The sequence below is a fragment of the Macaca fascicularis genome, chromosome 7 (genome assembly GCF_037993035.2).
Source record: "Macaca fascicularis isolate 582-1 chromosome 7, T2T-MFA8v1.1".
NCBI classification, from domain to species: domain Eukaryota; kingdom Metazoa; phylum Chordata; class Mammalia; order Primates; family Cercopithecidae; genus Macaca; species Macaca fascicularis.
Window position 1 is genome coordinate 24,616,823 of NC_088381.1, and position 20,450 is coordinate 24,637,272.

Below are 20,450 nucleotides of genomic sequence, written 5' to 3' on the forward strand. Positions count from 1 at the left end.
CTGGTGTCCTGCTCCAGGATCCCGAGGGAAAGCCGCCCGTGGGACACCAGCAACTGAGGCAATGAAGGCTCCACATAACAATGCATTTACATTCAAAATCCACTCTGCATTTCGTTCTTAGCAATCACTCACTCACCTTGCTAAGGGTTACCCATGAGATCTGACTCTGCAATGTTTAGATTGCAAAAGGTAACTGCAAAACATGAACGTTTTTTTCTGCATGTGTATTATGTATTCCAGTAAAAAATTAAAAAATAAACAACTAATATTGACAAGCTGGAGTCAGAGTACGGGATAGCTCAAGCCATCTGCTTCCTTTCCCTGCCTTAGTCTTCGTAGTGATCAGGGACGCCTATGGAAGCCTTCACACCGAGGGATGGGGGAGCAGACAATGAAGCGCAAGGGTGGTCAACGTTGCGAACTCCTCACTCAGCCGCAGAGAGTCAGGATGCCTTTTCCAAGGACAGATTTCACAGGCCTCCTAACACTACATTGGCCTGTGTTCCCTTCAGGGGAAGTGGGGAAAGCCCAACCTGTGTGGAAGCATCAGCAGGTGGAGCTGAAGAGCTAATGGAGCTGCTGAGTAAGGGGACAGCTCAGACAAGTGCTTCGAGAGAGAACCGGGCAGATGGCCTTTTGGATGAGATAGAAAGGCAAATGTACGAAAAACCCTGCGGAGTCCTAATAAGGTAAGCAAGCAACAATAAGGAAGGGGCTCCAGGTCGGAGAGAATAATTATTCTGATAAACTGCTAATCACAGACAACCTGCAGACATCCTGTTTCCAAATACCTCATTCACATGTAGGCCCCAGTCACAGGACCTGACCTGCATACCTTATCTGCGTGTAGCCCCTCCAATATGACCCCATAAAACTTCCCTCCAGCCCCTGTCTCTTTGCAGACAGCCCCTTCTCTGCTGTGCTGCCTTGCAATGTATCTTTGAATTTTATCAAATCTGCCTCTTTTTTTTTTTTTTTTTTTTTTACCTATAACTGTCCTGGTAAATTCTTTTACCACCCACAACGGCGGCCCCAGCCAGTCACACCCTCAACAAACTCAGTGTGTTATTACAGGGTCCTGTGGATGTTATCAAATAAAATTCAAGGTGGACTAGCTTATCTACTTTATACATTCATTCAATAATGTTTATTAGATACCCACCATGTGCCTGGCACTGTGTTGTACACTGGAAGTGCTGTAGGAAATTAGGTAGACATGATTTCACGCTCTCATGAAACAGATTCTGAGGAGTTGGCTCAGCTTAGTAGTTAAGGATATTCATAGGCCCTTTGGCTTTAGACAGACCTTTGTCGACATCCTGCCTCTGTCACTTAGAAGCTATGGATCCTCAGATCTTGGGTAACTGACTCAATCAATCATCTATAAAGCAGGGCTTATAGATGGGCTTATAGAACTACACCCCAGTAGTTCTCCGCCCTCCTGAAATCACATAGGAATTTTTTAAAACATCTATCTCTGAGCCATCTTTATAGATTGTGATTCAATTGGTCTGGGTAAGTACCAAATCATCAGTAATTTTAAAAGCCACCAGACACATCCGGTGAGCAGCCAGTGAGAACTACATTAGGGTCAGTGGGGGAACTGCACTGAATAGTGTACGTGAATACCTTGTGCTTAGTAAACATGTTAGCTTTGTTTCCCAAACATCACAGCTGCTGTCTAGCTCAGAGGAATCAGAAGTCCAGATATATGGGGAAGACTGTTAACCTGAAGCTGGTCCATGAGCAAGTAAGAGCTGAAGATCTTTCTGATGGTTTTTCCCTACGGGGAAAAAATGACTGCCCATCTATAACTTGATTACAGCTCAATAACCACCGCTGTGTTGATTTTAATGGGTAAGCTTATTTGGCTATTTCAAGAGATGGCTTATGCATTGATTTATTTAAATTTCCATTTTTAGTATAAGCCATTCAGTGCTTAATATTGTTTCATACTAGCAAATGTTAATGAGGAGTAGAATTAAGAACATATCTTAGAATCATATCTGGCCCAGACCTTTCATTTTACAAATGAGAACAAGGAAGCCGTAAGAAGTGAAGTGACTTTTCCAAGATCAAACATCCAACAGGTGCAAAGTTTTGTTTCATTTGGTCTCAGCACAAACTTGTATAACAATTTAGCTATATGCAACTTTACATAATACAGATGTTCTTTGATTTATGGTAGAGTTATGTCCCGATATATCCATCTTAAAAAACAAAACAAAACAAAAAACTGTCCTTTTTGTATAGTTCTTTTAAAGAAACACATATGTTTACCAAAATGTTTAAGTAAATGAAAAGTCATAATTATAAAAAAGAAAATAGGCCGGGCGCGGTGGCTCAAGCCTGTAATCCCAGCACTTTGGGAGGCCGAGACGGGCGGATCACGAGGTCAGGAGATCAAGACCATCCTGGCTAACACGGTGAAACCCCGTCTCTACTAAAAAATACAAAAAAACTAGCCGGGCGAGGTGGCAGGCGCCTGTAGTCCCAGCTACTCGAGAGGCTGAGGCAGGAGAATGGTGTAAACTCGGGCGGCGGAGCTTGCAGTGAGCTGAGATCCGGCCACTGCACTCCAGCTTGGGCGACAGAGCGAGACTCCGTCTCAAAAAAAAAAAAAAAAAAAAAAAAGAAAATATAAGCCAAAATGCAGAAGGGCTCCCTACTGGTTGTATTAGAGTCTTCACAAAGCAAATCACATGTACAATGTACTAAAATAATTTTCTGATTAAAGAATACGTCTATGAATGCTTTTGGTTAAAAACAAAAAGCTTTTTGAAGATGGAGACAGCAGTTACATGGTTTTCGAATCTCTCCAAATCCCTACATAGAAATAGACAAAGCAACTAGATAGCAAATCCAAAGACTCACAGACAAGAGTTATAATTATGTCAAGCTATCCCTATGAAACTCAGATACAAATGAGTGGGGACGAACTATCATGATGACACCAACTATGCATGGTATCAGCTTCTATGAGAGAGAAGTACAGGAAGGGCACAGGGAATCTGACTGACCTGAGAACTGGAGACCCCAAAATACACAACAGGTATTTGTTAAAGTGCCATAAGATCATTCAAGAACAATAGCTACAACTCTAAAAGGTTTGGCTCGTTCCAACAGCAGGTGAATATAGAGGTCATAGTAAGGTCTGACCCACATGAACTCTCAAAACTGTTCAGCAAGAGCTCCTGTCAGCACAGGGCCCAGTGCATGGAGGTCTTGAACTACACATTGAAACTGCTACCCATGGCGGAAAAGCTAAGCAGGACAGAGGCATTTGAGAATAAAGGGAAAGAGAAGATCCAGATAAACGCAGGCATGGAGGACTGTGTCAGGAAACCTCAGAAAGCAAGTCATGTTATTTTTGAACACTGTAAGAAACAATAAAAGAGGGAGCTCTGCGAATTGAGAAAAGCCATAGTGATAACACTTGCTTCTAAAAGTTCAAGAAAAATTAATTTTCTATAAAAATGAGAAAAGAAAGGCATAGAGGTCAAAGCCCACATAAAGTTATTGTAAGAATAAAAGAGCTAGGCATGGTGGCTCACACCTGTAATACCAGCACTTTTGGAGGCTGAGACAGGTGGATTACCTGAGGTCAAGAGTTTGAGATCAGCCTGACCTACATGGTGAAACCCCGTCTGTACTAAAAATACAAGAATTAGCCAGGCATGGTGGCGTGCACACCTGTAGTCCCAGCTACTCGGGAGGCTGAGGCACGAGAATCGCTTGAACCTGGAAAGTGGAGGTTGCGGTGAGCCAAGATGGTGCCACTGCACTCCAGCCTGGGTGACAGAGTGAGACTCTGTCTCAATAAAAATGAGTAAATAAAAAAAAAAAAAGATAAGAAGAAGTAGAATTACATCCCTTCAGACAATAGAAGTGTACCAGGAAGACGTGTCCACAGAAGAGATCAAAATTGCAACCTTCTAAAATCTAAAAAATTAAAAAAAAGTGTGAAGGAAATCATACAGAACATAAAGAACAACCTAAATCAGAAGTAGAAACAAAAACCTCAGAAATTAGGTAGTAGGACTCTGATAAGAATAAAGAATAAAAGAATAAAGAATAAAGGATAAAAGCCATCTCAAAAATTAATATCAAGCTACAAAGAACGCAAGAGCTATAAACACAACAGATAATGTCTTCAGAGATAGAAAGGAAAAAGCATGAAAAATTTTTAAGTCAAAAAAGAAATTGGAAAGAGAGATAAAGAGGATTTGTAACCAAGTTACAATATCGAAGATACTCAAAAAATGTCCAACATAGAAATAGTGGAAGTCTTTGGAACAAGAAATCCAGAGAAAGAGAGCAGAACAAATACTAAGGACTACAATTCAAGAAAACACTCCTGAAATAAAAGGATTTGAAATTACTTAGTGAAAGAGCACACTACAGACCTAAGAACGCTGACCTACAATGACCCACACTATGATATATTCTAGTAAAATTACTGAAGTTTAAGAGAAAAAAAAATCCTTTGGGTATCTAGAAAAAAAGGGCAAGTGGCTTGTAAAGAAAAAAATTAGATAATTACTGACTTGTCAGTAACAATGTTTTATGGTAGAAAAAACCAGAGTAACATATTTAAGATATTCAAAGGAAAAAATGCAAGCCAATGATTTTACATCCAGCAGAGCTGAGTCTCAAGTACAGAGATCATTGACAAATTGTTATCAACATGACAGAACTCAAGCAATATTGTTCCCAGAGGCCCTTCCCAGCAATCTACTAGAAAATAAGTTGCAGGTATCAAAATATCTAGAGAAAAAACAGCCTAAGGACTGATGGCAAGCATTAAACACATAGTTACTGATAGAACCATGGCAAAATGTGGGTTAAAGCGGAGAAGCAGTAGATGTAATGACTATATGCTGCAGCAATGTACAGAGATTATAGCTCTTAAAAGAATAGAGGGAGAATGGAAGAGCATATGCACAAATGTTTAACTCTTCTCGGTATTTATATTGGATGTGGTGGTATCAATATTGTTATTTCACACTGGTATATAGGTAATGGTACCACATATAGGTATATAGGTAATATGGTACCATTACCTATATACCAGTGTGAAATAACAATATTGATGAATTATAAATTATAATTATAAAATCATAAATTAAAAAATTTTGGATATTCCTATTTTGTCATCTCCTGTGTTTTGGGGAACCACAACGTGTGGTATGAAAGAAAGGGGACACATAGTTAGTATAGAAAAAGTTCAGATTAAAATAAAAAGTTGTCATCACGAATTTGAATGCCAAGTATCAGTAATAGCTCAGGATGTATTTTATTAAGAGGTAGGAATGTGTGTTTGTGTGTCTGTGTGTGTGTTCGTGTGTGTGTCCGAGAGAGAGAGACTGAGATTTAGAGACGATAACCAACCCAGTTTCAATGAGCACCTCTAGCAACCCAGATTCTTAGACCGCAGTCTTGAAATACACTCCACTTTAAAAAAATAAAGATTTTGGAGAAATGGATGATTTCATATATAAGATGAGCCTGGAACATCTTTTTATACCAGGTAGTGAGGAAGCTATCAAAGATGATTAAGATCATGTCAAAGATGCTCAGAAATCACGCTGAAGGGGCTCCTACTGGCTAATGATGAGACAATTTGAGCTTCAACATGGATAATAATTGCAATTGATTGGAACCCATCAAATATATTTAAATATATTAATTCATAATAACTTAATCTAATTGGTTATTTATGGAGGAAAATAGGGAACCAATTTATTGTTTTGAAAACCTATAAATAAAGAGAAAGAATCAGAAACCGGATACCCCTGGGTATTCAAAGAGTAGATGATCGAAATCATCTCTTTGTAAAATATTCACACTGATGAATGAAGAATAAATTAGAATTAGAATGCCACCTGTGATGGTTAATACTGAGTGTCAACTTGATTAAATTGAAGGATACAAAGTATTGATCCTGAGCGTGTCTGTGAGGGTGTTGCCAAAGGAAAGTAACATTTATTTGAATCAGTGGGCTGGGAAAGGCAGACCCACCCTTAATCTGGGTGGGCACCATCTAATCAGCTGCCAGTGAATATAAAGCAGGCAGAAAAGCATGAAAAGACTAGACTGGCTTAGCCTCCCAGACCACATCTTTCTCCAGTGCTCGCTGCTTCCTGCCTTCAAACACTGGACTCCAAGTTCTTCAGCTTTGGTACTCGGACTGGCTTCCTTGCTCCTCAGCTTACAGATGGCCTCTTGTGGGACTTTGTGATCATGTGAGTTAATACTACCTAATAAACTCCATATATACATACACACATATATATATGTTACAGATATAGACATATAGGTATATATCCTATTAGTTCTGTCCCTCTAGAGGACCATGAGTAATACACCACCCTTTCGCAAGTCCCAAAGAATTAATGGGAGTTAATTAACGGGAGTAATGAGCACGAGTGGCTGCTCACATTACAGAAGAGAGACGAGCAGACACAGCGTGCTTCCTGTAAACAAACACATCGCCACCTATAGCCTTGCCAGAGGGATAGGACTGAGTCTGATCAAGCCTCTGCATCCAGCTACCAGCTTACAAAAACATAGAAGACGGGAACATACTGAGCTATATCACAAGGACACATCATCAAAACCAAAACTGTAGGAGACTCTACAGATCAAATGCCCTGGGCTTTTCCCGGAGACAAGTTATAAGAAACAGAAGACAAAAAAAGGGGAGACCTATAGATTAAAAGAAAGTTAAAAGATACCTTTTTAAGGCAAAATTAAGTTATAGCATCCTAAAGATGCACTCAGTTAGATCACAGACTATTAAAACTACACACATGAAGAAGTGATTGCAAGTCAGGAGAGTGGTTACTTTCAGAGAAAGGGAGGAGAGGAGACTGAGGCTCACAAAGGGGCTTCTAGGGTGGCTGGCAAATTTCTATTTCTTGACCTTGGATGTTTACAAGGGTGTTCATCTTATAAAAATAATAATGAAATAATAAACCATTCATTTATGTAGCTTTATCTGTGTGTTATTTTACAAGAAAAAGATCTTTAAGATGCTTTTGCAAAATGGAGAATGTGTGTAAAGCAAATCTAATTCATCTCCTAAATTGTCTTTTCTTGGTAAATCCATGTTTAAATGGTAATTTGCTTAGACCAAGCATGTTCTGGCAATGTGTTTTCAAGATCATTGCAATGTAATCAATCTGCAAACGTTGATGGAGAACCAACTGTGTGCAAGGCACTTCTGCTGTTCCATTGCAATTGGCTTGTACCTTCAGACACTTGCTCTCTCTCTTGAATTAGTTGACAATGTGTATTGGAAGTTTTCACTTTGGGTTTGAGCTTTTTATATTATTGGAATTTTATTTGTTGATGATGTTTTATGAATTGATTGAAGTACTGTGTGTTGAAGAGGAGAGGCTCACAAGACACTTCCACTCAGCACAAAACTAAATGACCTCTTCCCTTAGTCTTAGCTAGCTGGCACCTAGGCCACTCTCCAGTGATCAGGGTGCTGCTTCCTGCGAGTGTAGACAGCTGGGACTCTGCTTGTTGAGAATCTGCTCTATACTGGGCTATGCTTTGGTGACTCTTTATCCCAGCCTCACAATCACATCATACATCTGAATATCTAGTTCCTAGAAATGACGGTTTCGGAGAGGTTTATAAGGGATGCCCATTCCCAGCAAAACAAAGGAGGGTTTGAGACTTGTTTCCGACCCAAGATCACAGACATCAGGAAGCAACTTACTCTGTTCTGTCAGATAGAGCTGGTGTCTAAATAGAGAACTTACCAAGCATATCAATCTTTGAGTTTTTTCTGCAAAGCAAAGGAACCATGAAAGTTGCAAAACTACAAAAATTTTTATGGAAAAAAACACTTCTATTTCAATAGAAAAAGAAAGAAAGAAAAGAAAGAAAGAAAGAAAAGAAAGAAAGAAAGAAAAGAAAGAAAGAAAGAAAGAAAGAAAGAAAGAAAGAAAGAAAGAAAGAAAGAAAGAAAGAAAGAAAGAAAGAAAGAAACAAACAAAGAAAGAAAGAAACAAAGAAAGAAACAAAGAAAGAAAGAAAGAAGAAAACAGGAAAAGGAGGAGGAAAGGAAGGAAAGAAGGAAGAAAGGAAGGAAGGAAGGGAGGGAGGGAGGGAGGGAAAGGGAGAGAAAGAGAAACAAACAAAACAAAGAAAAAGAAAGGAAGGAAGGAAGAAAGACATCAGCCAGGGGTCATTCTAAGCAAATTATTTGCGTTCATTTTTGTAAGTCTTACCACAACCCAAATACAGGTGATCCCTGTTTTACAGATAGTGGAACAGTGCAGCAGAAAGGTTAAATAACTTGCCAAAAGTCAAGTAAGTTAGTAAGTAGCAGTGCTAGGGCTCAAACCATGTGGTCTGGTTTCATAACCTGTGTTATTAGCTATAGGTTACTACACTGCCAAAAGTTCTAAATATCTTGGCAAGCCTCATAAATGTTAGAGTAGGGAAGATAGTAGTCTATATTTAAACAGTACCTGCTATGTCAACTTTGCATTTTAGATAGCTCCCTCTGGCAGAAAACACAGTCTATCAATGATCAAATAGCATCCACTCCGTCTCAACAATTCTTGAAACTGTCGGCTACTCTCCATCCCCATTGCCACTGCCTTAGTTCAAGCCACTATCATTTCTCAGCTAGATCATTGCAGTGACGTCCTAACTGGCCTTTCTCCCTTTGGCCCTAACTGAAGATGAAGATGAGAGGCTAAAACAGACATATGAAAGGATGCCACGCTAGCCAAAGCATGTACATATATTAATATCAACCCCAACAACTTCTAGGAGAAAGGGCTGGAGAGAAATGGGAAGCAGTTGCAAACCCAACTTTTTACAAATCTAGAGAAAGTCAAAAGCAGAGCCAGTATGAAGTCGTTAAATAAAACCACGCATTTTCATAAAGTACAAGCTGCCTTAATCTGCCCTTAGAGACTGTAGGCCATGGAAATAGCGATAGACAATGGTTGTCGGCTCTCCTCCATCTCCTCCGGCCTTCCTGGAGACTGGGTCTCCTGATCAGGGAAGCTTGGCTGGCTGCACTCACCCTTTCTCCCGTGCTGGCCTTGCTGAGATGTGCCCTGGGCAGGGTATTGGGCAGGAAGGAGACTCCTCACATGATCCAGCTTAATCCTCCTCTTCTCCCTTCCTGAAGCTGCACACTGCGGTAAGAGCACAGCAGAAATGCAGACGAAAAGGGGCCATACATGGGCAAGAAGGGCTCTGCTGCTCGGCATCCTGTGGGCCACTGCACGTCTGCCTGTCCCAGGGGCCTCCCTGCCCCAGCGTCTCCCAAGGGCCACAGGTAGGTGGACACTGGGGTCAGTTACCTCTGCTGCAGCAGCAGCTGCTGCTGCTACCACATGCAGATGAAGGGGCAAAAACAGGAAAATTCTCAATGGGCTCGCTTTTACTTTTGCTTCTGAATTTTAGCATTTAAAAAGATATCAAACACTTTTGATCCTTCAAATAAGTTCTTAAATATACTCCAAAGTAATTCACAGAGATCATAGTAGGCCAAGTCTCCAGTTTTTATTCTTGGAGACTTTTTGGTGAAAAAAAAAACTTTCATCTTAGAAATTCTCTCTGCAACAGCGGATGATTTTTTGCAGGCCTGTGAACAATTTAAGCTCTGCAATGAGAAAACGGAATTGTACAGATAATAGAAATCTTCATGTATCAGAGATACAGTTTCTACTTGGGGAGGACAGATTCAGAAATAAAAACAAGGAGGAGTGTTCTCATGATTTCCTCTTTTTAATTCTTCACCATCATCAACATATTTCATGAAGATATCTCTTTTCAGTCCCCCAAAAAATTTTTTTAAAACTCTACAACTGTGGTATATTCAGAAGCGCTTTATACATTTTCAGTGAGTTCTTAAAATTCCACCCTGTTACCCCACACTTACAGATTTCTTAAGGAAGCTCTCTGTGGGCTTGAAATGTGTGACTCCAAACTCTTCAAACTTTCACCTCCTTTTCCTTAACAGGAAATAGCACCCAATGTGTTATTTCTCCATCATCAGAGTTTCCCGAAGGGTTTTTCACGAGACAAGAGCGCAGAGACGGAGGCATCATAATCTATTTCCTAATTATCGTTTACATGTTCATGGCCATATCTATTGTCTGTGATGAGTACTTCCTACCCTCCCTGGAAATCATCAGTGAATGTAAGTGGCTGGGAAGTTCCCCTGTAACCTTCTGGAAGAGTGTGCCACACAGATATGACTGTCTTTGAAACAGCTCAGCAGCTGTCCTGTACTTCTCGACTGGTTGCAGAGCACCAGCTTCTGTGTTGTGGGCTCCCGTGTCTTAAGGAACTGGCCGAGTGTGGTTTCTCTTGGTAGTTAATGTGAATCAGAGTTTCTTTAAATTAGAACCCAGCAGTTATTATTTTCCTGCCTATTTCCAGAAATCTCTAGTTTGTCTACTGCCTGCATGTTTGTTATAAGAACTGTTCCAAGATTTCACTTGTATGTACTTTGTGTGTGCTCCTAATACAATGAAACTCCTAATATTTGCCATTTTATACTTCAAAAAACTGTTTTTTAATTTTTACTCTAAGCTCACTATAACTTTGTTTATAAAGAGGTAAGTGATAAACAAATGCAATTAAGGACCACCGTCCCCATCTTCCTTTCCCAGCATCCTACCATTAAGGAAATTAATTGATATTTAAGAACCAATAAACAAATAGATGAATAAGTCCTGCATCCTAAGTGACCTCAGGCGTCAGATACCTGTAAATTCAGTTATTAAAAATTAAGAGCTCCGTTTTTTGTTTCTGAAAATAAGATCAGCCAGTCCAAGCCTCTGAGCTCTGTTCCTTCAGCAGTCTATGTTGCCCAGAATTCTGAGCATAGACCTTCAATGGTACACTGGTCCCTAATACCAGGATAGCAGTTATGTTTCGTACCATATGAGCAAAAGTGTGTTTCTAGACTTGGTCTCATGGTTGGTTATTTATTTGATTGAGCATGCTCACATTACAGCAAAAAGCAATGTCAAAGTTAAGGATTGGATTTCCTATTGCATATTCACAAGACTACACAGAAACAGCAGCACCCTCAACCTCCACCCACCCCGCAACACACACACATCGCTGCCATTTCTTGATAAAGGGAAAGAAGATGAATGTAAACTCTCCCCTTTCCCATCACCCCACCCCCAACCCCTGCTGAATGACATAAAGCACCTTTACTCCCTTGTTCGCTGCAGTATACTAGTGTCTGCAGGATCTAAAACAGTAACTGGTGATAGCAGAGGCACTCAACACCTATCTGTGTAATGAAAAACTATATATATATAAGAGATTAGCCTAATTTATTATAATGTTTCTTAAGTAGATACAAACATATACTTTTATCTTGACATTACATCCTACATAGACATTGATTTTTCTTTAACAAAGATTAAATTAACAGTTTTACTTAGATTAATGAAATACAAGAAAAATAGAGAAAAATAGAAGAGAAAGATGAAACCACCCATATTTCCATCACCCTGAGATCTACACAGTTACCATTTGGTATATTTTCTTTAAATCTTTTGAATCTTGCTTTATATGCAGTTTGGGATCTTTCTTTTTTCTCACATAATATTTTATTATGCACATTTTTCCATATCATTAAACATTCTTCAAAAACATTATTTTTAATGATATCATGATAGTCCATGATTCTATAAATGATTTGAGCATCTGACACTGGTTTTTACACGTAGTAGGCACCCAGTAGATATTTATCATAAAATTTTAAACTATTACTCTCATTGGACATTTGGCCTGTTTTAAGTTTTTTGTGTTAATGTCATCCCTGTAATTGTATAAAATCTTTGCATACTTCTCTGATCATTTCCTGATTAAGAGGTAGAGATGTGGATATTTTAAGTCTTATGATATATATTTGCAAAAGGCATCCCACAAAAGGTGTGCCTACTTACACCTCCTTAATGTATAGCAGCCCCCATTCCAGAAAACCATGAAAAATATGTGAAATATCCTTAGTTGCTTTAAACATTATTTTATAAAATTTGTATTTATCTTATTATTCATGAGGGTCAATATTTTATATGTTTATTGAATTTTGTGGTTTTGCTTTTGTATTTTTTTATTCTATCAGGGGTATTCTGTCTTTTTCTTATTGATTTTCTAGACTTTAAAAATATACAAGGATATTAACCCTTTTTCTAGTATTACTTCGTATCATATGCTTTTTCATGGTTTGTTGTTTTTGCATTTTGTGTTTATCACATTGAAGTTTGAAGTTTAAATATTTTAAGTAAATTTGTAAATTTTTTCCTTTATGATTCTCCTTTTGGTTTTATAACTAGAAAGACATTTTTATCCATAGGTCATAAAAATCATCATATTCTATTCTACATGCATGATTTTTTTTACATTTATTTATTTCTTCCACTAAGAATCTGTCTTGCTATAGAATGTAATGTTATTTTTTCCAAAAGTTGATCAATTTTCATACACGAAGTTCTTATATAGATGTAGATCTGTCTCTATGCTCCCAACTCTATTCTAATAACCTTTTTGTTCATTCTTATGCCAATACTGCGCTTTAAATTAGAAAAATGTAAAAAACTAAAAATTAAAAAATTAAAAATGCTAATCATATAAAACATAGAAATTTAAATTGTAAGGAATTATTTCCATTTCCAATGACTTAACTGAACAGTGACATGACTGAAAAATTAAATCTATCAAGAATTTTATTTATAAAAATTTATCTTGGGAGAAGTAAAAAATAAATAAAAAACATTTCTAACCCTGTAGAAAACACTACTGCATTAAAATTTAGATTATGACTTCAAAATAATGTTCATTAAGTGACTTAATATGTCTAAATGACTTCCAATGTGCTCCTTGTGAAATTACTTTGAAACATCACCTGCAAACACGCATTTCTCAAGTGAGTCTCTCAGGCTCTGAAATACAGTAGTTCTTACAGATTTGTGATTGATGAATATCCATGCCACAGCCAAATCTTCAGCTGTTAAAAATTGACCCTCATCTTGAGCATTGAAAATACTGGCAACAAAATGAGATAGAAATAGTGCTAGCTCAATTCATTTTTAAATACTTATAAATTAATTCTCTTTTCAAGGTCTACCATGGTCTTATCTAAATTATGACATCAGCAATAAAAAACAATTTTCCTGAAATTTGTTTACATCTGCAGAAACGGACTTCAAAAGTCTGCAAGTGCTTTGCCTTTCCCCAGTTTCTTGATGAGCACTGAGTCATAATAGTTCCACCCATTTTGTCAACTAATAGTTATTAACATAACCCTCAAAACAGTTTACTTAAGTATTCCACAATGTACTACAGTGTTATTTTTTTATCAGTTACTTATGATACAATTATAGATGAAAGATATATATCTTATAATAATATAATACATGGTTTATATAATGTATATAACATTATATATGTGTGTGTATATATATATATGGTTTCACTTAGTCTTCTCAAAAACCTTACAAAATAGGGACTAACGTTTGGGTTTTACTGATGAGGAAGCCAAGGCTGGGAGGGTAAGTAATTTCTCATGACCGCACAGCCACACAGAGAAAGTCCTGATCTCTCTAATGCCAAAACTCAAGCATGATCTCAACTGCTACATGATAGAACTTTACACATCCTTGTTTGAGATTCACTACCAGAACATAGATGTTTCAGAACTGTTCTATTTGAACCATCTTACAAGAAATTTTCCTCTCGAGAGCACTGAAAATTTTGACAAAAAATATCAAATACCCACAGTTACTATGGAAGAAGTATATTACAAAATAAAGAGAATACATTGGATTATTCACAAAAATCATTTTGGACCTTTGGCAACCTATACGTGATTGTAAATCAATGCTATAGACACTTATCCATAATAAGTTCCCAGGCCTGAAGATTATGAGATCATAATATAGGACTGTGGAACTTAATCATCATAGATGAGGTTATAATGTCTTGTGGGGTATGTTTACTGAGTTCCAACCTAGAATACAGTGGAAGGATTGGCAGGCCCCTGTCCCACCCCAGTCCCATTCACTCCTCATTTGGCCAACAGCAGGATCTTTAGCAAGGTGAAGACTAGAAGAGGCTCAGGATTGTCATCTCCGTGCAAGGATGAGCTGGAAGCTGTAGGGGGCAGAGCCTCTTGCTGGTGTTCTGGCAGGGCCCCCGCTCAGTCAAACCAGTGCTCTTTCTCTTTCAGACCTACATATGTTGGTCTTGGTCTCCTACAGCTGCCTCCACCAGAGGCTTCCAGCAAGGATTTTTCTTCCTTCACCTTGCTCTGCTCATGATCATAAAAGTCACACACCCTCTCCTCTACCCTCGAACACTGGAAAAGCTGGAAAAGCATGTATCTCTACTAGGCAACCTCAGACACTTCACCACCATCTTAACTGTATGGAGCCAATAAAAGAAAATGCTGTTGCTATGTCCCCTTCCTCCAATCCTATCTTCTTTTTCTTTCCATTTAGGTTCTATAGGAAAAGAAGCTAATAATTCTCTGAACACAGAGGGCTGAAATGAAATTAGTCGGTGTTATAGAGGGGAAACAAAGGTATCACCCTCTAGTCGTCCAGGGCATTTCACATTTGCAGAAAAGCCTTGGCTTCTGTGCTGGGAAACAGAATGGAGATTCCGGGAAAAGAGTTAAAGATGTGTTCAGAAAAGCAGCATTATCCAAGCCCAAGTTAGAGCTAAAGGAGCTAGAGGCAATGGAGTGAGGAATAAACCTAAGGAGAGCTTCCTCATCCCCAACCAGTTGTGCTACTCTAGAATGTTACCAGGATGGATACCCTGAGGGGTGTGTATGAGAGAGAGGAAGAGAGACAGAGACACAGTGAGAGAGGAATCCAAATGACTAAGCAAAACGAGGCAGCCTTTGTCGTCTCTGATCATTCATGTAAGCCTGACTTAGAAACCTGTGCCTAAGATTCCCTTGCTTAGTTTGCGAACTTAGTTATGTCACTTTGTAGTCATATCTGGTATTGTTTACTTGGGGCTTTTTCCACTTTTTTCTATCTCTATATTGATATAGTTGCTGAATGGTCTATGACAAATGCTGAGAATCCCCGGACAGCTGGAGAGCAAGGACACAGCCATCATATGCTCTAGTGCCACACTCCTGTAGAGAGACAATTGAAAGTGTCCACCCTGGAGCCAGACAGCCTAGGTTCAAATCCCAGCTCTGCCATTTGCTAGCACTGTGACCTTGAGCAAAGTTCCTAACTTCCCTCTGCCTCTGTTACCTCAGCTGTGAAACAGGATGATTACAACTTTCAGTTCACAGCGTTGTGTGACAAGTGCATGAAGAAACACAAGTGAACTGCTTACACAAGTATGTAGCACATAGAAAACTTTCAGTGAATGTTCATTGTTACATAAGAACAGACTACAGAGGTTAGAATCCTTTACTCAGGAAAGATGAAAGTGGAGATGGGGAATACCAAAGCCTATTTAAGTATTTTTGGAGCAAATAACCAAATCTACGGTGCAGCTGCTAGAACCTGAACACCAAATTTAAGGTAAATAAAAGTAAGGTCTATTTGACAAGGTAGGAAGTAAGGTTATTAAAACAGTTATTTTATCTAATAAGCCATGTGACAACTTTAAACTACCTTAAATATCTCTGGAATATTCTGTTTAGGCCGGGAGCAGTGGCTCACGCCTATAATCCCAGTGCTTTGGGAGGCAAAGGTGGGTGGATCACTTGAGCCCAGGAGTTTGAGACCAGCCCGGCCAACATGGTAAAACCCCGTTTCCACAAAAATACAAATATTATCCGGGTGTGGTGGCAGGCACCTGGCCTGTAATCCCAGCTCCTCAGGAGGCTGAAGCAGGAGAATCGCTTAAACCCAGGTGGCAGAGTTTGCAGTGAGCTGAGTCCGTGCCACTGCACTCCAGCCTGGGCGACAGAGCGAGATTCCATCTCAAAATAAATAAATACATAAAAATTAAAATTTAAAAATATTCTGTTTAAAGTTCCTTTTATTTCATTTACATTAGCATCTATACCATTTTACTTCATCTTTTATTGTTTAAAAAGTCACTTTTAAACATAATTTAAATTTAAAGAATTTAAATATAAGCCAATATATAATACACATTAAAAATATAATATAAACTATATTCACTTAAAGACCAAATAGGACCAGTATGTCTACTCTCTTTAAGCAGTTTAATTTTAGAAACACAAAAGCTGATATAAAATGAAAACAAAATATCCTTTTGGTATGTAATGGGGATCTCAGAGGTATTGAACCACTGTTCTAAGCAGCTTTCTTCATATTTTTCCAAATTATATACATAGAAAACTCTGAGAACTCCTTAAGATTGGTCACTTGATAGAGTCCAAATTCCACAGTGAGCCAGCTACGAAACTTTAAAAAAAAAATTTATGCTAATATACCATTCAATTAGATATAACCTCTCTACCACACTGATACCTTTGAATTACAACACATCTTACATGAAAATGATCATAATAAGGTTTTGGGGAAATATACTTAAATATTTACTTTTTATTTCAAAAAATTTTCACTTACTCTGCTTTGGACTAATATTTGCTTATGTTCTACTTTATGTTTCAGAAATAGGCAATAAGAAAGAAATGCAAGTTTTAATTCCAGGTAGAATTGTTTCTAAATTGAAAAAATTGGGATTCAAATAATTCTGTGAGTATGGCATTTGGATAGCCTACAGTTTCAGGGGATTGTTTGATTTTTAATCCTCATGAAATTTACAGAAGCAAAAGCTTTACTAAAGAACAAAGAATCTAAGAATAGTGCTTCCTCCCTGCTACACACTCATTCTCCTAAGAGCATTTCATCCTCTTTGTTGGTCTTTTTTCTCTGATCTAAATTGTGGTCCCTTTGGATTGCATCTAAATCTATACCAGGCATATAGATCTAAATAAGTGCTAAGTACTCAGTATTTTACCAAGATGCTATTGCAGGAACAAGCAATAATAATAAAGTTATGTATTATCTCTTTACTTTGCCCACATGGATAGCTGAAAGGGCAGCTTCTTGGTGTCAAAAAGATCTAGGTTCCCTTCCCACCTCTGCATTTATTACCTGTGTGGCCTTGGGAAAGTTATGGAACAAACAATGAAGTAATTGTTAGGTTTGGAGGTAAAGTGTCTTGTATAAAAGAAGTATGTTTCATATGATAGGCTAAGGGCAGGTGGAAATCCACTGTAATATTATAGCTGTTAGATTGGGGATAGGGAGAGTCTTTTTCAGTGGAATCGGGCCTTTAAAAGCATTATAGGTTTCAGAATTCATTCTTTCATTGCTCAGAATATGAGTTGGTAAATTAAGGTAATCAAGTTATCTTATTTCTTGTTAAAAACATCCCAGAGCATACACATGCAGTCATGTATTCCTGACTGTCAGTAACTATTTCTCCCCTCTAGGCATTTATTCCATTCAAAATATTTCTAGGAATGCCTTTGAAATTAATTTCAGAACCAGTTTTGCAAATCATAAAAGAGACATCAGTTTGCTGTTGCACTTCGTTTTGGACCCTAAATTGTATGACTCAGCATGACTACTCACCATAGTTGCTAGAGTTGGATCTGATAGACTTTTGATTGTTTCTAAAACTCTAATCCATTCACAAAGCACAAAAGTTTGCAGACTTTTTAAAATGATGCCAGAGGACACCAAATTGCATAGCCTATGGCTGTAACTATATTAAAATGTGCACTGTGAAAAGGACTAGATACATTAAAATGATAGCAGTGGTTAAAATACAATGATAAAAGTATTCCTCTATTTTTCCCCTTCATTGTCTAAATTTTGGTAATGTAGACTTGGGGTTGGGGGGTAGGTATTATAAAAGAAATTTAATTAAAAATAAAAAAGTGGTATACAGTCTTAAAACAGAATTCACATTCTACAACTTTGAGTAAAGATCGAAAAAAATAGATAATACCTTAGATTGTGTAGTCTGATCCTCCATTTCACAGACGGCAAAATGAGGCTTGTCTAAATAAGTTAAGTCTCATATCAAGTTACTGGCAGGGCTGATTCCAGGTCTTAGTTTTGGTTTAATATTCTTCCTACTATATCATATTTCCAGAAGGAGATTTTCAAAAACCATTATAAACTTTCTAACATGGCATCACAGAAAAGAACACATTTAAGAAAAAGTCTGATGAATTTTCATAATCAGCTCATTACCATGAAGTTGTGCTTTATATAAACAATGTGTTGGTACCTAAAACTATAGAGAAAACTCAAGTTGAACATTTCTGCTATATCTTCCAGGATATGTGATTATTCCTTTAGAGTAATAGAGGAAAAAAAGAATAATAGCTGTGGGAGGAAAAAACTAGAAAAATTTATCTTTAATAATAAACTATAGCAGAAAGAAATTTTACCCAAAAGGTCAAGGAAGACAAAGCCAGTCTATTCTAAAGTTCAGAGGTATAAAACATTTTATAAAATATTCTTAGAACATTAAGATATAATTTGTTAAAATACCTTTAAGTTTTATCCATCCTTCTATACAAAATCTTTCCTTTCATAATTTGAGTGCAGTGAATAGGAACAAGCTTTATTCTTACTGCCTTTTGAGACTGAAACTTTTCTAAAGAACCACCTATTGTCCTACCTTGAGACTGAGTTTTCTAATGAAGCATTCTTCAGCTAATGCTAAACAAAGATTGTTCAGTATTCAGCTGCACTGTTGGGGCAGTTATTTTATGATAAGGCATTCCGTTCTTTTTCAATTTCTTCCACATATTATCTAGCCCTGATTTGATTTGGAAAGACAATTCATGGTAATATCCCAGCAGCACGAAATCTATAAATTCTCTAGAATGTGCTAGAAAACTTCCAAATAACTATTTTTTCCACCAGGAAAAAACAGAATGAGGGTGATTATGGTGCCAGTGCCACAACGTGTAAACAAAAAAGATTCAATCACCCACCATGTTATAATTGGCCTAAGTGCCATTCTTATATCAGGTTCCTGTGGTAAAATAAAAACAGCGTCGGGCTTAGAATCAACAAGCTCAGGGTTTATGCCCTAACTCCCAACATTTAAGATCCTTGCAATCCATGTGACATTATTTTACCTCCTGGGCCTGTTTATCTGTAAAATGGAATACCACCACTCATATATCATGATAGTTGATATTAAATTATGTATATGGGAGTGCATTGTACACCATGAATATATTATTTACTTCATTTCTAAAATGAAAAACAGTTAATTACAGAGCCATCTCCTTTATCTTTTTGTTCTATGTTTTAAATATTATGGTCAGTTGTACACATCAGAATTGTAATAAGAATATAGTATAGATGTGTGTCTATACATATATACACATACTGGTTAGAGTGATTATATATATGCATGTATATGTGTATATGTATGTAATAACTCTGATCAGGAAAAGAAATACTAGGAAATATGCTATGGTTTGGGTATTTGTCCACTCCAAACCTCATGTTGAAATCTGATCCCAAATGTTGGAGGTGGGGAGTAATGGGAGGTGTTTAGATCATGGGGGTTAATCCTTTCCTAGGGGGTGAGTTCTCCCTCTTTAGTTCCTTTAGAGAGCTGGTTGTTTAAAAGAGCCTGGCACCACCCACCTCTCTCTCTTACTTCCTCTCTCACCATGTGATCTCTGCACACACCAGTTCCCCCTTTATCTTCCACCATAAGTGAAAGCAGCCTGAGGCCCTCACCAGATGCCCAATCTTGAACTTTTCCAGTCAGAAGAATCATGAGCCAAATAAACCCTTTTTTCTTTATAAACTACCCAGTCTCAGGTATTCCTTTATACAACACCAAAAGCACTAGGATACAATGTAAACTACACAAATCATTTATTTCTCACCCTTCACTAGTCACTGCAGGTAGATGTTCAGCAAGCAACATGACCAAAGGCAGCCCCAAGGGATAAAATTAATGACTGGAGCTGGTATCATCAGCAGACAGTATATGGATGACAGATTTCTAAGTACTTCCCACATCTTTCAAAATGAAAGCCAAAGTCCTTACTAGGATCCACAAGACCTTACATGATCTGCCTATTACCTTTAATCTCATCACCTACTGCTTTCCCTTGACACTGTTCATTCTAGACATGCATGTCTTCTGTTTCTACACCACACAGGCTAGCCTCTACCTCAGAACCTTTGCAGTCATTAATTCTGCATAGAATACTTTTAGCCCAGGTAGACAAGTGACTTGTTCCTCATTTCAAAGTCTTTAGTTACCTTCTCAATTAAGTCCTTTCTGGTTATCCAATCTAAAATTTCAATCCTTCCTCTCGGACATTTTTCTCTCTCTCCCCTCCCTGCCTTTACTCTTTGCAACTTATCTCTAACATCATACCTATTTTCCTTATCTTATCTGCTTTCCCTTATTAAAAGGAAAGCTCTGTGAGAGCAGGAATGTTTGTC

The 20,450-nt window shown here is 37.8% G+C and overlaps 1 protein-coding gene across 1 annotated transcript in view; it reads left to right on the forward strand.

Annotated features, from left to right (window-relative positions):
• The first annotated feature begins 354 nt into the window (after positions 1-354).
• SLC24A5 (solute carrier family 24 member 5) overlaps positions 355-20,450 on the forward strand; it is a 32,873-nt gene continuing 12,777 nt past the window's right edge. Inside the window, exons 1-4 of the mRNA XM_065547583.2 lie at positions 355-689; positions 3,186-3,379; positions 9,164-9,313; positions 10,001-10,180. Coding sequence (XP_065403655.1) covers positions 355-689; positions 3,186-3,379; positions 9,164-9,313; positions 10,001-10,180 — 859 coding nt within the window. The remainder of the gene's footprint in view (positions 690-3,185; positions 3,380-9,163; positions 9,314-10,000; positions 10,181-20,450) is intronic.